The sequence below is a fragment of the Canis aureus genome, chromosome 16 (assembly GCF_053574225.1).
Source record: "Canis aureus isolate CA01 chromosome 16, VMU_Caureus_v.1.0, whole genome shotgun sequence".
NCBI lineage: Eukaryota > Metazoa > Chordata > Mammalia > Carnivora > Canidae > Canis > Canis aureus.
The window spans coordinates 13,583,483-13,600,649 of NC_135626.1; the positions used below are offsets into that span (position 1 = coordinate 13,583,483).

At 47.6% G+C, this 17,167-nt stretch overlaps 1 protein-coding gene across 3 annotated transcripts in view; it reads left to right on the forward strand.

Moving 5' to 3' along the window:
- Window positions 1-17,167, forward strand: part of ITGAE (integrin subunit alpha E) — a 66,761-nt gene that overhangs the window by 27,444 nt on the left and 22,150 nt on the right. For all 3 annotated transcript variants that reach the window (XM_077851644.1, XM_077851643.1, XM_077851642.1), the window contains exons 4-19: window positions 508-575; window positions 945-1,062; window positions 1,262-1,402; window positions 1,807-1,928; window positions 2,566-2,717; window positions 4,090-4,243; window positions 4,819-4,969; window positions 5,455-5,522; window positions 6,417-6,552; window positions 7,101-7,243; window positions 7,596-7,736; window positions 8,358-8,582; window positions 9,593-9,723; window positions 11,058-11,188; window positions 11,943-12,109; window positions 13,163-13,291. In XM_077851644.1, the coding sequence (XP_077707770.1) occupies window positions 508-575; window positions 945-1,062; window positions 1,262-1,402; window positions 1,807-1,928; window positions 2,566-2,717; window positions 4,090-4,243; window positions 4,819-4,969; window positions 5,455-5,522; window positions 6,417-6,552; window positions 7,101-7,243; window positions 7,596-7,736; window positions 8,358-8,582; window positions 9,593-9,723; window positions 11,058-11,188; window positions 11,943-12,109; window positions 13,163-13,291 (2,177 nt within the window). The remainder of the gene's footprint in view (window positions 1-507; window positions 576-944; window positions 1,063-1,261; window positions 1,403-1,806; window positions 1,929-2,565; window positions 2,718-4,089; window positions 4,244-4,818; window positions 4,970-5,454; window positions 5,523-6,416; window positions 6,553-7,100; window positions 7,244-7,595; window positions 7,737-8,357; window positions 8,583-9,592; window positions 9,724-11,057; window positions 11,189-11,942; window positions 12,110-13,162; window positions 13,292-17,167) is intronic.

A 17,167-nucleotide genomic window follows, 5' to 3' on the forward strand; every position in this document is an offset into this window, starting at 1 on the left:
AGACCCATGGTGTAGAGGGAAAGGAGCAAGCTACACTTTCACCCTGGGGTCTTGGGGGCCAGTAAGATTTTCCAGAGACAGAACTTTGAGAATGGAGAGTTCATCAATCCATATAGCCAGTCCTTTAGCATCTTGCACACCTCCCTGGTGCTGCACACACCCACCAGCTAGTGCTTCTCTACCCTCCTGCCCCTCCAGACTGGGAGCCCCTATAAGAAAATGTCTTAGTTACTTCTAGATCCCTATCACCAACTGGCATAAGAGCAGACATCACAGGGCATTTGTTGGAATGAGTCAGTGAATAAATCTGAGGAATAGGCACTTTACCCTGAGCATGTCCAGGCCTGTGCTTGAAGGCCCAAGCTTTCAGCTAGCCTCTAGAGGCTGTTCTGAGTGGCCAACAGTTCTTTATGGGGCCCTGACCAAGGTGGCCCTGTGACATCTGATCTTGGCTGTAGGGTTGCCCCCCAGCATCCCTCCCTTCTTACCTGGCCTTAACTGTTTCAGAGACTGTCCCCATCCCAATGGGGAGGCACCGGGGAGTGACAGTTGTTCAGAACCACGGCAGTGTTTTGGTGAGTGTGCATAAGGTGGGACAATGGAGGGGTTCTAGTGAGGATGGCACTAACCCTGTGGTTGATAGTTGACCAGTGTTGATACAAGTCTGACTGGCATATTCTCAGGGCAGAGCCCAGCTATCTCCCCTGTACCAGCCCCAGGGCTGACCAAGGCTCTGACCTGGGTACTCCATGTGATGCAGCATACTGACCCAGGTGCTTAACCTTAAACTTTGACCCCAGCATGACCCTACACCTGCTATTCCTACATCCTCTGCCTGGTTGATGCCCTTGATTCTGGCATAGGAGTGATGGTGTGGCTGTGTTTAGGGGGCTGTGCTGGAGGTGACCTAGGCTTTCCTCTCCCTTTCTCTCCTTCTCCCCTAGATCTGCATTCAAGTGCTGGCCCCACAGCCCCACAGCCTCATTTCGGAACTCACAGGGACCTGCAGCCTACTATCCAACAACTTCCAAAACCACACCCAGGTCCACTTCTCCAACCTTGGTAAGGGTTGGACATCCTGAAAAGATTTCCTTGGGTCTCTAAGAAGACTCATGGGAGATGTAGAGGGACACAGAGGCCTGGAGAGGGCAAGGCAAGCCTAGGTCCCTGTGAAGGGAATCAGGGCAGAGCTAAGTGTGGGTCTACTGGGAGGTGAACAAGGGGGCTGACTCTTGAGTTCTTCCACGTGTGTCTTTTAAAGAAAATCTGGATCCCAATGCACATGTGGATGGCAGAGACTGCTACAGAAACAAGAAAGGCAGCATAGAGAAGACAGCCAGGTGGCGTCGGGCTCTGAAGACAAAGGAGGAAGTGGAGGAGGAGGAGGAGGAAGAGGCTGCTGGTAAGAAGAGGCAGATCTGGGTTGCTACCAGAGGCTGTCAGAGCTGACCCTTAGGCTGGCGACCTCCAGGAGTGAGGTGTGCCAGGTCTGGAAGATGGGGAATAGTGGCTGGATTCTATAGACCTAGCCAGTCCCAGCTCTGCCCCCCTCCATGTTATAGATGGGTAAACTGAGGCCTAAAGAGCAGGAACAATGGGAGTGACTCACTCAGCAAGTCAGAGTCTGAGCAGGCTCTGGCTCTCTTTGCCTCTGAGACAAAAGCTTCACTCTTGGGAACTTTACCAACATCCTCCCTGAACTGAGCTCTTAGGGCTTGAATGGGGTGTGTGCCCTGCAAGGCAGTAGATGCTGCCCTCACTGCTGCCTCAAATTCCATGTTCACTCCTGACCTGCTCTCCATCTAGGCCCAGGCACTGAGATTGCCATCATCCTAGATGGCTCAGGAAGCATTGATCCCCCAGACTTCCAGAGAGCCAAAGACTTCATCTCCAACATGATGAGGAACTTCTATGAGAAGTGCTTTGAGGTGGGCTTCCCTAAGAGGTAGAATCACACAGTCTATCAATTCTCTATTGCTATGAATAAACCACATCAAAACAACAACCATTATTTGCTCACAGTTCTGTGGATCAGCTATTTGGGCTGGGCTTAGCTGGGTGGTTCTTCTGTTGGTCTTGCCTGGAGTTACTCTTGTAGCAGCAGACACCCTATTGCTTGATGGGATGACCTAAGATGGCCTTGTCTGGGCCATGTGCCTCTAGCAGGCCAGCCCAACTTTTTCATGGCTGCAATGTTCCAAGAGGGCAAGACCTTGTGCATGCATGTACTTTTCAAGGTTCTGATTGTATCACATTTCCCAATGTCCCATTGGCCAAAGCTAATCACATCACCAATCCCATAGTAAATGGGTGGGAGGGAGACTACACAGACACATGGTTTTAGGGAGAATTCTATGATTCACTGGGAAACATTAAGATCATAGCTTCCTCCATCCCTACTTGCTTAGAGATTTCCCTCTGCCTTAGCATCTCCTCCTGCCTGGAGTCAAGGAGAAATGAATAGATTCTTTCACTCTTTCCAGGGAAAGCCATCTAAGGGGTTGGGGATGCTTTGGGCATGGCAACTCTGCCAACTTCTTCCCCACCTTGGCTCTTCTCCTCCAGTGTAGCTTTGCCCTAGTGCAATACGGGGAAGTGATCCAGACTGAGTTTGATCTTCGGGACAGCCAGGATGTGATGACCTCCCTCGCAAAAGTCCAGAACATCACTCAAGTTGGGAATGTCACCAAGACCGCTTCTGCTATGCAGCATGTCCTGTAAGTATGAGGGTAGTGGGAATTACCTGAGCACCTACTACATGCCAGCTCATGGCCTTGCCCAGAGATTCTGAGGCATCATGCCCAGAGAGGTGGCTAGACAGAGCTATGAAGAAGAGAGGATGAGGTTCTAGCAAGGGAATGCAAGGTCTTTCAGTCTGGCCCTGGCTGATGAATGACATCCCAAGACATCCTCCAAAAATTCTTCTAAAGATTCCTGTTGTGAGCAGCAGTAGAACACAGTGCTTACAGGTATGGGCTTTGTGGCCAGGCTGCCTGGGTTCAATCTCAGCTCCAATTTGTACTTGGGAGACCTTGAGTGAGTTGCCTGCCTATCTGTGCTTCAGTTGCCTCACTTTTTTTTTTTTTTTTAAGATTTTATTTATTTATTCACAAGAGAAACAGAGAGAGACACAGGCAGAGACACAGGCAGAGGGAGAAGCAGGCTCCATGCAGGGAGCCTGATGTGGGACTCGATCCAGGGTCTCCAGGATCAGGCCCTGGGCTGAAGGCAGCGCTAAACCGCTGAGCCACCGGGGCTGCCCACTTTTTTTTTTTTTTTTTTACTTTGAAAGAAAGAGCTCACATATGGGAGCAGGGGTGGGGGTGTGGAGGAGGGGCAGAGGGAGAGGATGAAAGAGAATCTTAAGAAGGCTCCATGCCCAAGTGGAGCTAGATCTCACAACCCTAAGATCATGACCTGAGCTGAAACAATTGACTGAACCACCCAGGTGCCCCAGATGCCTCACTTTTAAAATGAGAATAATAGGGGCACGTGAGTGGCTCAGTTGATTGAGCAACTGACTTGTAGTCCTGAGATTGAGTCCTGTGTCAAGCTCTGTTCTCAGTATGGAGTCTGCTTCAGGTTCTCTCTCCCTCTGCCTCTACCCCTGAGTACACATGTCCTCCCTCCCTCCCTCCCTCCCTCCCTCTCTCCCTCTCTCTCTCTCTCTCTCAAAAAATAAATAATAAGTAAATAAAATAAAATGAGAATAATAATAGTATTGGTCTTATAGGATTTTTGTGAGGATTAAATGGGTTAAAATATGTACAACGCTTACAACAGTACTTGGCATATAAGTAGTATGTAGATATTAGCCACGTTACTAATTTCATTATTCACACGAGTAGACTGAAGTGCTGTCTAGAACCTTTCTATAGGAGGAGGTGAGGGGCAGGGTGTGTCACAGCCTCCCCTCCACCTGAGCCTGCTATATGCCAAAGGGGTCATCACCACCTCTCTTTGGGTTTTCTTCCCCATTTGGAGGAAGATCAGTGAATAAAACAGATCATATTCTGGGGAATAAAATTTCCCCAGAGCTCAGTATCCCCTTGGCAGAGTTCTCCTCTTCATTTACTGTTCCCTACTTAGAGACAACATCTTCACGCCAAACCACGGCTCCAGAAAAAATGCATCCAAGGTCATGGTGGTACTCACCGATGGTGACATATTTGGAGACCCACTCAACCTCACAACTGTCATCAATTCTCCAAAGATGCAAGGTGTTGAGCGCTTTGCCATTGGGGTAAGAGGCAGGTGTGGGGGACACCTCCTGACTTTGGGCCATCTGGGCTGGGAAGGGCCAGGGTTCCTCATAGAGGCTTCTATAAACAGCTTACTGAAGCTTTGCTCTATTCACAGACACTCACCAACTACTCCCAGTCCCTATGTCCTGCACTTCCCCCACCCCATACTGGGTCTTCACACAGAGGGCTTGTTACCCAATGGTGGTCACAGCTCACTTGCCCAGCAGTGATGGGGAGGAAGAGCAGTGGACACTCAGGAATCCCAAAGGAAGGACCCTGGAGGAGATGGTGCTGAGCTGAGTCTTGGAGGACAAATAGGGGTAGCTGGCCTAGAGTGCAGGGGAAGTGGGAAGGGCTCTGCAGGCAAAAGGCACAGCATGTGAGAATGAGCCTAGTGAGAGAAGGAAGGAGTGTGTGCAGGAGAACAGGGAGCAGGGAATGAAGGCAGATGGTAAAGGGCCCTGAAGGCCAGCATAGGGGTTCAGCCCTCTCCCTGGGCCTTGAGAGCTCTTGGGGCCTGGGTTCCAGTCAGATTTCGTGGTCCTGACCCACTGACCGAGGGCCCCTGTTGCAGGTGGGAAATGCATTTGAAAAAAATAAGACCTACCATGAACTGAAGCTCATCGCCTCAGACCCCGATGACAGATACGCCTTCAAAGTGACCAACTACACAGCATTGGATGGATTGCTGAGCAAATTGCAGCAGACTATCATTCAAATGGAAGGTGGGGGCTCCAGGGGCAGTCCCCTCAGCATCTGGGAGGAGGCCAGGCTCTGTACTCCTGCCTCACTCCTGTCCTATCCCCATATGGCTCTCTGGGCAACTCCCACCACTTCTCTGAGCCTCAGCTATTCCATCTCTAAAAAGGCAACAGTATTCTCAGCCCCCTTACTTCCCCAGAATTCCCTGAAGCTGTGATGAGAAGTTCCTTCTGGTTCTGGAGATAGAAGGATGACTGGGGCATGGATCCTACTCTCAGAAGCTCACAGAAGAGGAAACTGGGGCCCAGAAAGAGGGAGTAAGCTGCCCAAGCTTACTCTGCCAGTAGCTACTAAAGCAGAACCAGGTTTCCATCTCAGCCTGGTGTATGCCCCATTATTCTGAATATCATTCACTCTGAGTGTGAGGTCAAACCAGGCCCTTACCTGACTTATTTTCTCCCTTCATCTCAGCCCACAGCAGTGTCTCACTGGGCTTCTTGGCTTCTAGGCACAGTTGGAGAGGCCCTCCATTACCAGCTGGCACAGGTCGGGTTCAGTGCCCAGATCCTGGATAAGGTATGTGGACAGTTTAGCACCAGGCAGGCTTGCCATAGGGGAGGGGCCCTGGTGACAACCAGGGACTCAGGGATCTCTGGCTTGCATTATAGGGCTCTGCCCTCCTATAATGATGCCTCTGGATGATCCCCTTTAGGAGAAAGGAAAACACTTGTACTTGCTTGCCCTAATCTGGACCTTTGAGGTAGATGAAGGAATGGCCATATTTATTACAGGAGTCATTTTGTTCTGTGCTCAAGGATTGAACAGTTCCCCTTTAACATGTCCTGCTAACACAGGCTTTGGCTTGGGTCACTTGCCTACCAAGTTTTGTATTTTTCCTCACTAGAGGGAAAAGATACAAGCATGGTACGAACACCAGCCTTGCATGGAGGAGGAATTATGATTAGCAAATTACTCCTTGTGTGCTAGGCATGGGCCCAGCAACCTGTACAGGAGATGAGCTCTGTCTTGTTCAATCATACTTTGTTTTAATGCTCACCATCTGGGACCTAGGTCAGATTTCTGTCCTGGGGGTGACTGGCACTGGAGGGACAGTTGTCCTTTTTTTTTATTTTAAAGATTTTATGTATTTATTCATGAGAAACACAGAGAGGCAGAGACATAGGCAGAGGGAGAAGCAGAGTCTCTGCAGGGAGCCTGATGCAGGACTTGATCCCAGGACCCTGGAATCACGACCTGTGCTGAAGGCAGACACTCAACCACTGAGCCATCCAGGTGCCCCCGGACAGTTGTCCAGATAGGGTCATGGGTACAAGGCAGGAACTGAGTATTTGCCATTTTACCTTCCTCCTGCATTTCTAGCCCCGCCTCCGCCTCTGCCTCCCAACCCCCCCCACCCAGCTGGCCCCAGTCCCTCCCTCTCAGATGGCCTCCAACCCTTATTCCCTGTAGGGACAGGTGCTGCTCGGTGCCGTTGGGGCCTTTAACTGGTCAGGGGGCGCACTGCTCTATGACATGCACAGCCACCAGGGTTACTTCCTGAACCAGACTGCAGCGGATGCCAAGACTGCACAGTACAGCTATCTAGGTGAGGGCAGGGCACTGAGGCTGGGCATCAGGCTATATTAGGCTTCCTACTTAGGGCAAGCTCTGGTCGGTCACAAGGACTGAGGGATAGGCCTTGGTTAGGGACCCTGAGGCTGAGAATTAGGACCTTCTGGATGAGGACAGGGCTTTCTCAGTACTGAAGCTCAGGTGGCCTTGGGCGGCTACCTAAGGAGGCAGGGCCTCACCATTAATAGTGGTGGTGAGTGACACTTCACCCTTCTCCTTGGTCCTCATAGACAGTATGTGTGATGAACGTGGGGGGTAAATGTGTGTGAAGAAGTGCATTTTGAATGAAGCTGTATATATGAGAGTGTGCACATCACTTCTGTGTGGTGAGGCATATGTATGTGACTAGCCATAGGGGGTAAGTGGGAGCACTCTGATCAAAAGGATGAGAAAGACAGTTTCTCCAGATCTGCCCCCCTGCCCAGGCTACGTTGAAGGACTGGCTGGGAAAGTGGGGGTTGGGGGGTCAAAGGAGTGGCCCAATGGGAGGTCACAGCCACAACCACCACCACCCCCTCCCAGGTTATGCAGTGGCCCTGCTGCACAAGACCTGTGGCCTCTCCTATGTGGCTGGGGCACCACGGTACAAGCATCGGGGGGCCGTGTTTGAGCTCCAGAAGGAGAGCAGAGAGACCAACTTTGTGCCAGTGCTGGAAGGAGAGCAGGTACCTGCTGGAGAGGGACACCCTCATTATTATAGATGGAGGGTCTGGAGGCCCTGGAGGGGATGGGACAGGCTCCAAGGCACACTGTGTCATCAGCTCAACCTAGACAGAACTCAGGCAAAATGCAGTGCTCTGTATGTCTGATTGTCAACTGGCTTCCCCCATTGTGGGGGATATGGCTGCTCATCCATAGAAGAAGCTCATCCAGGCTTCTTTATTACTCTGGTGAACAAATTGATCTGGAATTACCTAAATGGTCCAGGAAGAGCAGGAGCAGGATCTAGCCTTGCTAAAGGGTATCAGAGGAAGCCTCCCCAGCACCCTTGTGAGCTGAGTTCCTTCTGGGCCATAGATGGGATCCTACTTTGGCTCTGAGCTGTGCCCTGTGGACGTTGACATGGATGGGACCACAGACTTCTTGCTGGTGGCTGCTCCATTTTACCACGTTCACGGAGAGGAAGGCAGAGTCTATGTGTACCATCTGAATGAGCAGGTGGGAGTCTTCGTCTTTGCAAGCTTGCCGAGGTTGTGGCTGCTCAGCCTGGTGCAGAGCTGTTGGAGGTGGGGAGGGCCCTGACCCTGCCTTGCATGGAAGGACAGAGATGGGGTGGTGGTCAAGTTGGGCATCATCACCATTCCTCCCATACCTCACTTTCTCACTTTCCCCACCCCATCATTTCATGTTGATAACGTCTCAGCGGCACAGTTCACAAAGCATGTTTGTCTATGATCCCACTTGTTTCTCACAGTAACTGTGTCACTCCCATTTTACAGATGAGGAAGCTGAGGCTCGATGATATTGAGAACTTGCTCAAGTTTACATAGCAAGTGTGTGGTAGAGCCAAGGCTAGAACCCAGGCCTCCCAGCTGCCAGTCCAGTACCCCTAGCTGTGGGAACAGAGAGGGCGGGCTCTGGGTCCTGACTACAAGGCAGGAAGATCCCAGCTTTACCATGCAATCACTATGTAACGTTGGGGAGGTCCGTTGCCTTTTCTGAGCCTCAGCCTCCCTGCTAGAGAATCAGAAACAAGTCCAATGAGCATGCCTCCTGGTGTAGCATGGGTACATACCCTGCCTCCTCTCTTGAGGACTGAGCTGCCTCTTTGCTTTACAGAACGGTTCCTTCTCCTTGGCATGCACACTGAATGGGCACCCTGGATTCACTAATGCCCGATTTGGCTTTGCTGTGGCAACAGTGGGGGATATCAGTCAGGATAAGCTCACAGATGTGGCCATTGGGGCCCCCATGGAGGGTTTTGGGGCAGATGACGACACCAGCTTTGGCAGTGTGTACATCTACAATGGACGTCAGGATGGCCTTTCTACCAGTCCCTCTCAGGTAACCTGCAGGGCTCTCTTCAGCCACTGCCTGGGATTCTGACCTCTCCTACAAGTGATGGCCTGAGCCCCAAGTCAGCTCCAGTTCTAAGTGTCAGGCAGGTCCCAAGGGGTCAGGAATGCCCAGTGCAGGACAGAAGTCACCTGGAGGTTACAGGCCAGGGCCTCACCGCAGACACTTCCAGCGGGGTAAGAAGTTGTGGCAACATCTTCTCACCTGTATTTCCCTTTTTTGGCATTCCGGACCATGGACCTGCCTTAGATTCTCCTTCCTCTCCTTCTGACCTTCTCTGGCTCCTTCCCCAACCCAACCCCTCCATGCCTTAACTCTCATCTTCCAGGACTCTATTGCCAGCCTCTCATGTTACGTATTTTATGAGCACTTTTATCCACCTCAGACCACAGTTTCTCTCCTAACTTCAGTCCTATATGTCCAGCTGCCTCCTGAGCACTTTACTGGATGGGCCCCCAGGCATCTCAGTCTCATGCTACCTAACCCAAAGCATTCTCTTTCCCCAGACCTGCTCCTCCTCTGGGCCCCTTCCACTCATTAGCACGCTTGTCCTAATGATTCTCTCCCATATCCTGCCCCTGGCCTGGCTCCTGTTTCTCTCCATTCCCACCACTGCTGGCATGGCTTCTTCTACTCTCCACCTTCTACCCTGTGTCTGATTAGACAGGCCCATCTCACTGCCCAGCCCCTCACCAAGCCTCCTTGTACCCAATCCCCTGTTGTTCCCACTGTAGTGGCCCCCAGCTATGTCCTCCAATGGCCCTGCTATCCCCCCCACCCCTGCTTGCCTCACTGCCCCCATGTCAAGTCTCACCTGCCCTTTAGAGCTCCATTCAAATGCTACTTCCCTTGGGAAATCTCGCCTTCTCTTTTCTTTCCCCACTTGAGGGCTCCCTGGGGTGGGAACCCTCAATCATATTGATGATCATACTGATTTGAATAAAACCCAAAAGGACTCCCCTTTTCCTCCTCCATGCCTTGTGTTTCTTTCTCCACAGCGGATCAAAGCCTCAGCGGTGGCTTCAAGACTCCACTACTTTGGCACATCAGTGGCTGGTGGCTCAGATTTCACTGGTGACGGCCTTGTTGACATCACCGTGGGTGCTCTGGGCCGGGCAGCTGTGCTCCGGTAGGGGTTTGCCCTGCTATCTAGGGTCCTAAGTCCCAGCCTCACCTAGTTGCCCTGACTTCAATGACCCCTCATGAAGATACCAGGAATTGATGGGAGGGAGTAAATGTGGTTGTTAAGAGCAATGCATTCTGGAATCTGCCCATCCAGGTTGGAAACTCAGCTCTCAATGAACCATGTGCCCTTGGGCAGGTTATTGTATTCTGAGTCCCAATTTTGTCATCTGTAAATGGGAATAACAATAACATCTACCTTATAGAGTTATGAAGATTGAGAGAATCTTAGCAAAGTATTTGGTATGGTTTTTGATGATGATATGAATTTCAGAGTGTCTGTGCTCCATCACTAAGTGAATTATCAAACCCCATGGCTGTAATACTCTGGCAGAGCACTTATCTGCCCTGTGCCCTCCACAAAGTTCCAGACTTGGCTGTTGCTATCAGGCATCTCAAAGTTAACATGTCTAAAAATGGACCTCATATTCTCATTCACTCATTCTCCCAACCTGCCCTTCCCCGGGCTTTCCAGCTCAGTAAATAGCACCATTTGTTCAGGACAAAATCCCAGGAGTCATCCTTGGTTCTTCATTTCTTCTTCTGCTCCCCCATTAGCAGGATTTTGTCAGCTCTGTCTCTAAAATACCCCCCACTACAAGATGCTGTCATCTCTCACTTGTACCACTGCTTGGCATTCTTCCCTCCTCCCACTCCCTGTGCCCCATTCTCCACACAGCTGCTAGAAGAATCCCTTTATTCTGTGCTTAAAACCCCTCAATGGCTCCCACTGTAAAGAACCCAAATTCTCTACAGTGGCCTACCCTCTCTGTGACCTGGCCCTGCCCATCCCTTCATCCTCATCTCCCATTACTACCCTCTGTCTCACTAACAGTGCTCCAGTCATGCTGACGTTTGTGTTCTTCAAACAAACCAAGCTCATTGCTGCCACCCCGTCCTTTGCACTAGCTGTGCTTTCCATTTGGAGTGAGGTTCCCCTCATCTTCACGTAGCTAGCTCTTGTTAACAGATCTCAAATGTTATCAGTGAGGCCATCCTGATCACCCAACCTAAGTAGCCTCCAATCTCTATTACCTTATTCTATATTATTATCATAGCATTATCTGTACATAATATTTTCCTATTTCTTCTTATATGCTTCTTGTCTGTTTTCCCACTAGAGAAGCGACTTGTCTTTTCCCCTACTATATCCCAAAGATGCAGAACAGCATTTCATATACTGGAGATGTTCAATAAATATTCATTGGATGAATGAATAAGCTGAGCACTGAAGTCTGTCTTACGGTCACTTCTCATAGTTCTCTTTGCTGTCTTGTTTAGCTCAAGACCTGTGGTTTACCTGAACGTGTCCATGACTTTCACTCCCAAGGCACTACCCATTGGCTTCAACAGCAGTGTGAATGCAAGTTTGTGTTTTGAAATCAGCTCTAGGACCACAGCTACTGAGTCAGGTAACAGGCAGCCTAGCTCCCCACCACCTCCAGTGTCGTGATCATTCCATTTTGGCCTCAATAGGGACAGGGAAAGAGGACTGCAGTGGGAGGGGTACAAGGAGTGTTATGAAGTCCTGGTGCTTGAAATCCCTTTATTAGAGCTTAGTTCCTTTGACATTAGGTTCTCTTTAGTGGGAAGTACCCCAGGAAAGGTGACCTACTGTTAAAGCCATATTACGAAGGGATTCATCTGACCCCTGCTGGGAAGAGGGGATTTGGATCCCTTCATCAAGGTTGTTGGATTGAGTTTCTGAAAGAACACAGAAAAAAGCAGCCATGTCTCCATCTCCCATCTTGTCTATTCTATACAGTAAGGGAGTTGGCCCAGGTAATTTGTAAGGTGCATCCAGTTCTGCTATCTCAGGTTTTACTCTATGGTTTCTCTCTCCATTTTCTGAATTATTCTTCCTCCTCATTTTTTCCCCTTCAATAGAAGCCTCTTCTCTGAGCCCTGCTTCCCTTGGGAAGACTGACAGCTCTGGGAATGTGCTGCTTTGGGTTTGGGGCTGGGTCACTGAACAACTCTAACTGGGTGCCAGAAGACCATGAGAAAAATACTTCTGAAATGAAGAGACTCAGAAATCCAGCACAAGGAACTGGGTGGGGACACCACTCAGGAGGGGCTCATAAGGAACTGCAGGCAGGTGAGGGGCCCTCTGTCTAGGGCTTACCCACCCTAGCCTCATCAGGAAGGTCTGATCTTCATTCCTAGGCTCCATAAAGATGTTTCTGAACTTCACCGTGGATGTGGATGTGGTGAAGCAGAGGAAAAGGCTGCAGTATTCAGACAAGAGAATTTGTCAGAGCTACCTTAGAGAGTGGAATGACAGCGTGCCCTGTCTTTGTGAGCCCCTTCTGCTCATTCCCACAGAGGGAGAGGTAAGTGAAGGAGTTTAGAAGAGAGTCCAGAAGAGTGTGCATACAAGGAAGGATACATACCCAAAACAAATTAGACAATTAAAATAATCCTAATAGATCAAAAATGACATAGTGGTATGAGAGATGGTGTTAATTGTCATAGTACTGCACAGTAAAGAAATCCACTGAAATTGAACACTAACTATGCCTCTGAGCTTCCTAGAAGCCAGACACAAAGGGAAATGCTCTAACGGCTGACATTTTTCTTGGTAACAAATCCCTCTACCTCATGTCATCTCACCTCACCTGGTAGTAGCAGTGGGACTGAGTGCCCTTAATAAATAAATATCAGAAAAATTGAATGAGGGAAAGAAATAAAGACTAAAGTTATCATTTACAAAGGTTTATTCCTGACAAAGGTGCCTAGAGACATAAAGGAAATGTATTTGTCAGGTTTCAGAGCCTGATAGGACCTTGAAGGACCTAGGAGAATAATTTATTCCAGTAAACTCATATGTTATGCTTCTACCTGCACATCTGTTCCTATGTCTATTCAGAGTGTTAATTAGATTAAGAAAGAGTTTCTAGCAAGTCTATGCCTTCCTTAAATAAAAGCTACATTTTCCACACAGGAATCATGCTCACTTACCTTTCCTTAGATGTTCAAAGCTCCTACTGTGGCTGAAAGGCTCACTTAATGGCCAATGGCACCCTATGCAATCTCCTCATCTTCAGTTTTTTACTTTTCTAATATATCCAGGCTGCTTTGAGAAAGATCTTTATAAACATAAATGTGACCATGATTCTTCCCTTCTGTGGCTTCCATTTGCCCTCCAAAGGGATAGGAACCATCAGGAGTTATCAGGCCTGAGGCCATAGCAGATCAAGTGAGATTTTCCCAAAGCAGCTTGGTTGAAGTTTCCCTTCAGGTTGGCTTATTTGGAAAAGGCTTATGACTTCTGAATCACCACTTTCATTATTTATTTCTTATTATGACTACATCAAAATTAAAAGGATTTTCCTTCTCATCTCCCCAACATGCTACTCCAACCTTGCATTACTTGGTAACTGTAGCTCTGTGAGGATGACCGCTTCTCCAACATCAGTGTCAACGTCAGCTACCAACTCCAGACTTTGGAGGGCCAGAGGGACCATCCCCACCCTATTTTGGACTTCTACACTGAACCCTTCACCATCTTCCAGGTGACTCAACTAAGTGAGAATCTCCTGGGAGCCAACCCCAAAAAAGCACCTGTTCCTCTAACTTCAGAGAATGTTAAAGTTGGGGGGGGGGGGCGGGCTCAGACAGTATTTGGGCCTCTTGCTGTTCAAATGGGGAAACTGAGTTCCTGAGATGGTGTTAATTTGCCCAGGGTCTTACCGGTCTCCAAACCACATGCAAAGTTAGTTCCTTTATGTTCACAGAAAACATGCTTGCTATATATTTAATGATGCACAGGAATATGTTGTTTGACTTGGCAAGAGTCTCTGATGATGGTGTGGTGGGGGTCCTGTGTGGGGCCTGGACTGGAGATAACCTGCTCTGTGCTGTAGACAGAATGCCCTTTAGTACACCTGTCTACCCAGGTCTTGACCATGACCTTCGGGCTGAATGTCTAGCCTATGAAACCTATGCCCTGACAGGTAGGTAATGTCACAAGAAACTTCTCTAAGGGAACTTCTCTAAGGGATAACTAAGGGAAATCAGAGGTCAAAATAAACAGTCAGATTTTCTGATTCTTTGATATCTTAGGTAATTTGGTTCCCACCTAGGCCCTGGCCCCCATGGCATTCTGTCAGTCTTCATTTAGAGGGTCTTATGGCATATAGAAAAGTCAGCAAGATCAAAGTGACAACATGAGCATTTAAAGTAATAATTCCAGTCAGCTGGAATGAACTGAGTCTCTAAAAAGAAAAAGGGGTGCCTGGCTGGCCTACTCGGTAGAGCATGGGACTCTTGATCTCAGGGTTGTGAGTTCAAGAAAAAAGAAAAAGAAGAGGGGTGCCTGGCTGGGCCTACTCAGTAGAGCATGGGACTCTTGATCTCAGGGTTGTGAGTTCAAGCCCCACACTGGGTGTACATCACCCAGTGGCCTACTTCGAAAAATAAGTTAAAGAAAAAGAAGAAGCCAAAAGCAGCTTATACTGGCACAGAAAAGCTTCAGGTAGCATGGGTGATTATTTCCAGGTAATCATAGGACACTCATGACTAATTTTTAAAAATTATTTATTTATTTATTTCTGAGAGAGAGAGAGAATGAACAGGCACAAGTGAGGTCGGGGAGGGCAGCGGCAGAAGGAGAAGGAGAAGCAGACTCCTAAGTGAGCAGGGATGCCTCCCGCATCACCATTGGGTTCGACCCCAGAACCCCGAGATCATGACCTGAGCGAAAGGCAGACACTTAACTGACTGAGCCACCCAGGGGCCCATCAAGTATCTAATATTTTTACAACAATGCTCTATATAAATTAAATTGGATAATTCTTTGGCTCAATTTTGGCCAATATCCAATGGATCAGTCACAAATAGCAAATAGAATTAAGACAGTAACATAATCAGGTTACTGTTTGCTCATCTGCTCAGGAAGAGGGAGAATCAGCCTCCCTATGAGTAGAGATCATCATCTTAATTATGTTTGGCAAGAAATTTTATTTTAAACTTAAAATAGTGGGGGCAGCCCGGGTGGCTCAGTGGTTTAGCGCCGCCTTCGGTCCAGGGAGTGATCCTGGAGACCCGGGATCAAGTCCCACGTCAGGCTCCCTGCATGGAGCCTGCTTCTCCCTCTGCCTGTGTCTCTGCCTCTCTCTCTCTCTCTCTGTCTCTCATGAAGAAATAAATAAAAATCTTTAAAAAATTTAAAAAGATAAACTTATAATAGTATATTTATTTTGTAAAAATGTTTTTAGAATTTGTATTGACAGGAAGTTAGATGATCCAGAACAGGAGAAATAATGAAACAAAATTTCATGAATAAGTAGATTATCATTAACTATATATATTCTGGTTTTTAGAACCTTGTTACTTTGAAATATTTGGTTTGCTAAAAACCTAAAGAATAATCCAAAGAATTCCCATGCATCTTTTATCCAGATTCCCCCAAAGTTACCATTTTGACATTTTATCATATTTGTTTATCATTCTCTTTCTCATGCTATTATACACACACAGACACACATATGTGTATATATACATATCACACACTTATATTTTGCAACCTTTGGAGACTAAGTCACAGATATGATACCTCTTTACTTCTGAATACTTAAGTATATATTTCCTTTTTTTAAAAAAGATTTTATTTATTTATTCATGAGAGATACAGACAGAGAGAGGCAGAGACACAGGCAGAGGGAGAAGCAGACTCCATGCAGGGAGCCTGAGGTGGGACTTGATCCCGGGACTCTGGAACCACACCCTGAGCCAAAGGCTGACACTCAACCACTGAGCCACCCAGGCATCCCATTCAGTATATATTTCCTAAAAAATAAGGGCATTCTCTTACAAAACCACAGTACAAGGACCAAAATCAGGAAATTAACAGTGATAAAGTGTTACTGTCTAGTAGTGTACAAACTTTATTCAGATATCACCAGCTGTCCTATTAATGTCATATAGCAAAAGAGTACATTTTTTTTCTGGTCCAGGATCATTCATTACATTTTTTCATTACTTATCTTTAAATTTTTTTTTAAAATTTATTTATGATAGTCACACAGAGAGAGAGAGAGAGAGAGAGAGAGAGAGGCAGAGGCACAGGCAGAGGGAGAAGCAGGCTCCATGCACCGGGAGCCCGACGTGGGATTCGATCCTGGGTCTCCAGCATCGCGTCCTGGGCCAAAGGCAGGCGCCAAACCGCTGCGCCACCCAGGGATCCCTCATTACTTATCTTTAGACTCCTTTAATCTGCAATGGTATTTCAGCCTGTCTCTGTCTTTAATGACTTTATCATTTTTAAAGAGTCAAATAACAGGCCAGTTATTTTGTAGAATATATTTCCTCATAACTACATTCAGGTTATGCATTTTTTTGGCAGGAATATCACAGAAGTGAAGTTGTTTCCTTCTAGTTGCACAGTATCAGGAAGCACACCCTTTGATTTGTTCCTTTGTAATTAATACTTATGGGGAGATGCTTTGAGATTATGTATTTATATCTTACATAACATCATTCATGATTCTTACTTTAATCAATTATTACTTTGATGGTCCAAAAAAGAGATTAAAAAAAAATATTCCGCCAATAAAATTGGGTGGGGGGGTGGGGGTTATTTGATGTTGGGTTAAGCACATAGATGTTTCCAAAGAATGAGTCTAGCTGGGAGTTTACATGGTTTAATCCTGCTCTCTTACACTGGGGTTGGGTGAAAAAGCAGGCTACTTGGCTATATTAAAAGTAAAACTAAAAAACAAAAAACAAACAAACAAACAAACAAACAAGAAAACCTGCCTCAAACTATTAACCAGCCAGATTAGAGCTCCAAGATTTGACTTCTGCAAACTGCATCTCCTTTTCTAGGAAGTAGGTTTCCTTTCTAGCATTGAGCTCCTATTCCAGCTCCAGGCCATGGTAAGTCTTTGCAGAAGCTGTTGAGGTGGTCACTGGGTGTTAGGGATGTAAATACAGAGATTTTCCTATTAAGGAGCTGGCTATGTTTCCCTCATAATAAAAAAGAGATGCAGTTCCTTTCCTATAGAGAAGACTGGCCACGGGGGACAAGAACCTCACAGGACTGACCTGTTAATACTTAATTAAGCATCCCCTATTCCTGCCCCTGCTGTTCTGTTTCTACTTAAAAAGACTAAGGAAGCTTTTATTCACTTAGGTTTTCCTCCCCAAAATGTTTAAAGGAGTATGTTGTGAGCCTTGCAGCTTAATTCACGCGATATAAATGTGACAGTCACCCCCACCATTCCATGAAGGTCACTCCATTTTTTGCCTTGGCCAGAGGCCTGAGTCATGGTGTACTGTGTTGTAAGACCAAGCACACTCCCTATCCCCTACAGGTCAAGGAATGTCACAGTCACAGCTCTCTTGGCCATATGGGCACAACCCCAGCCTATCAGACTTCACTTGCTCGT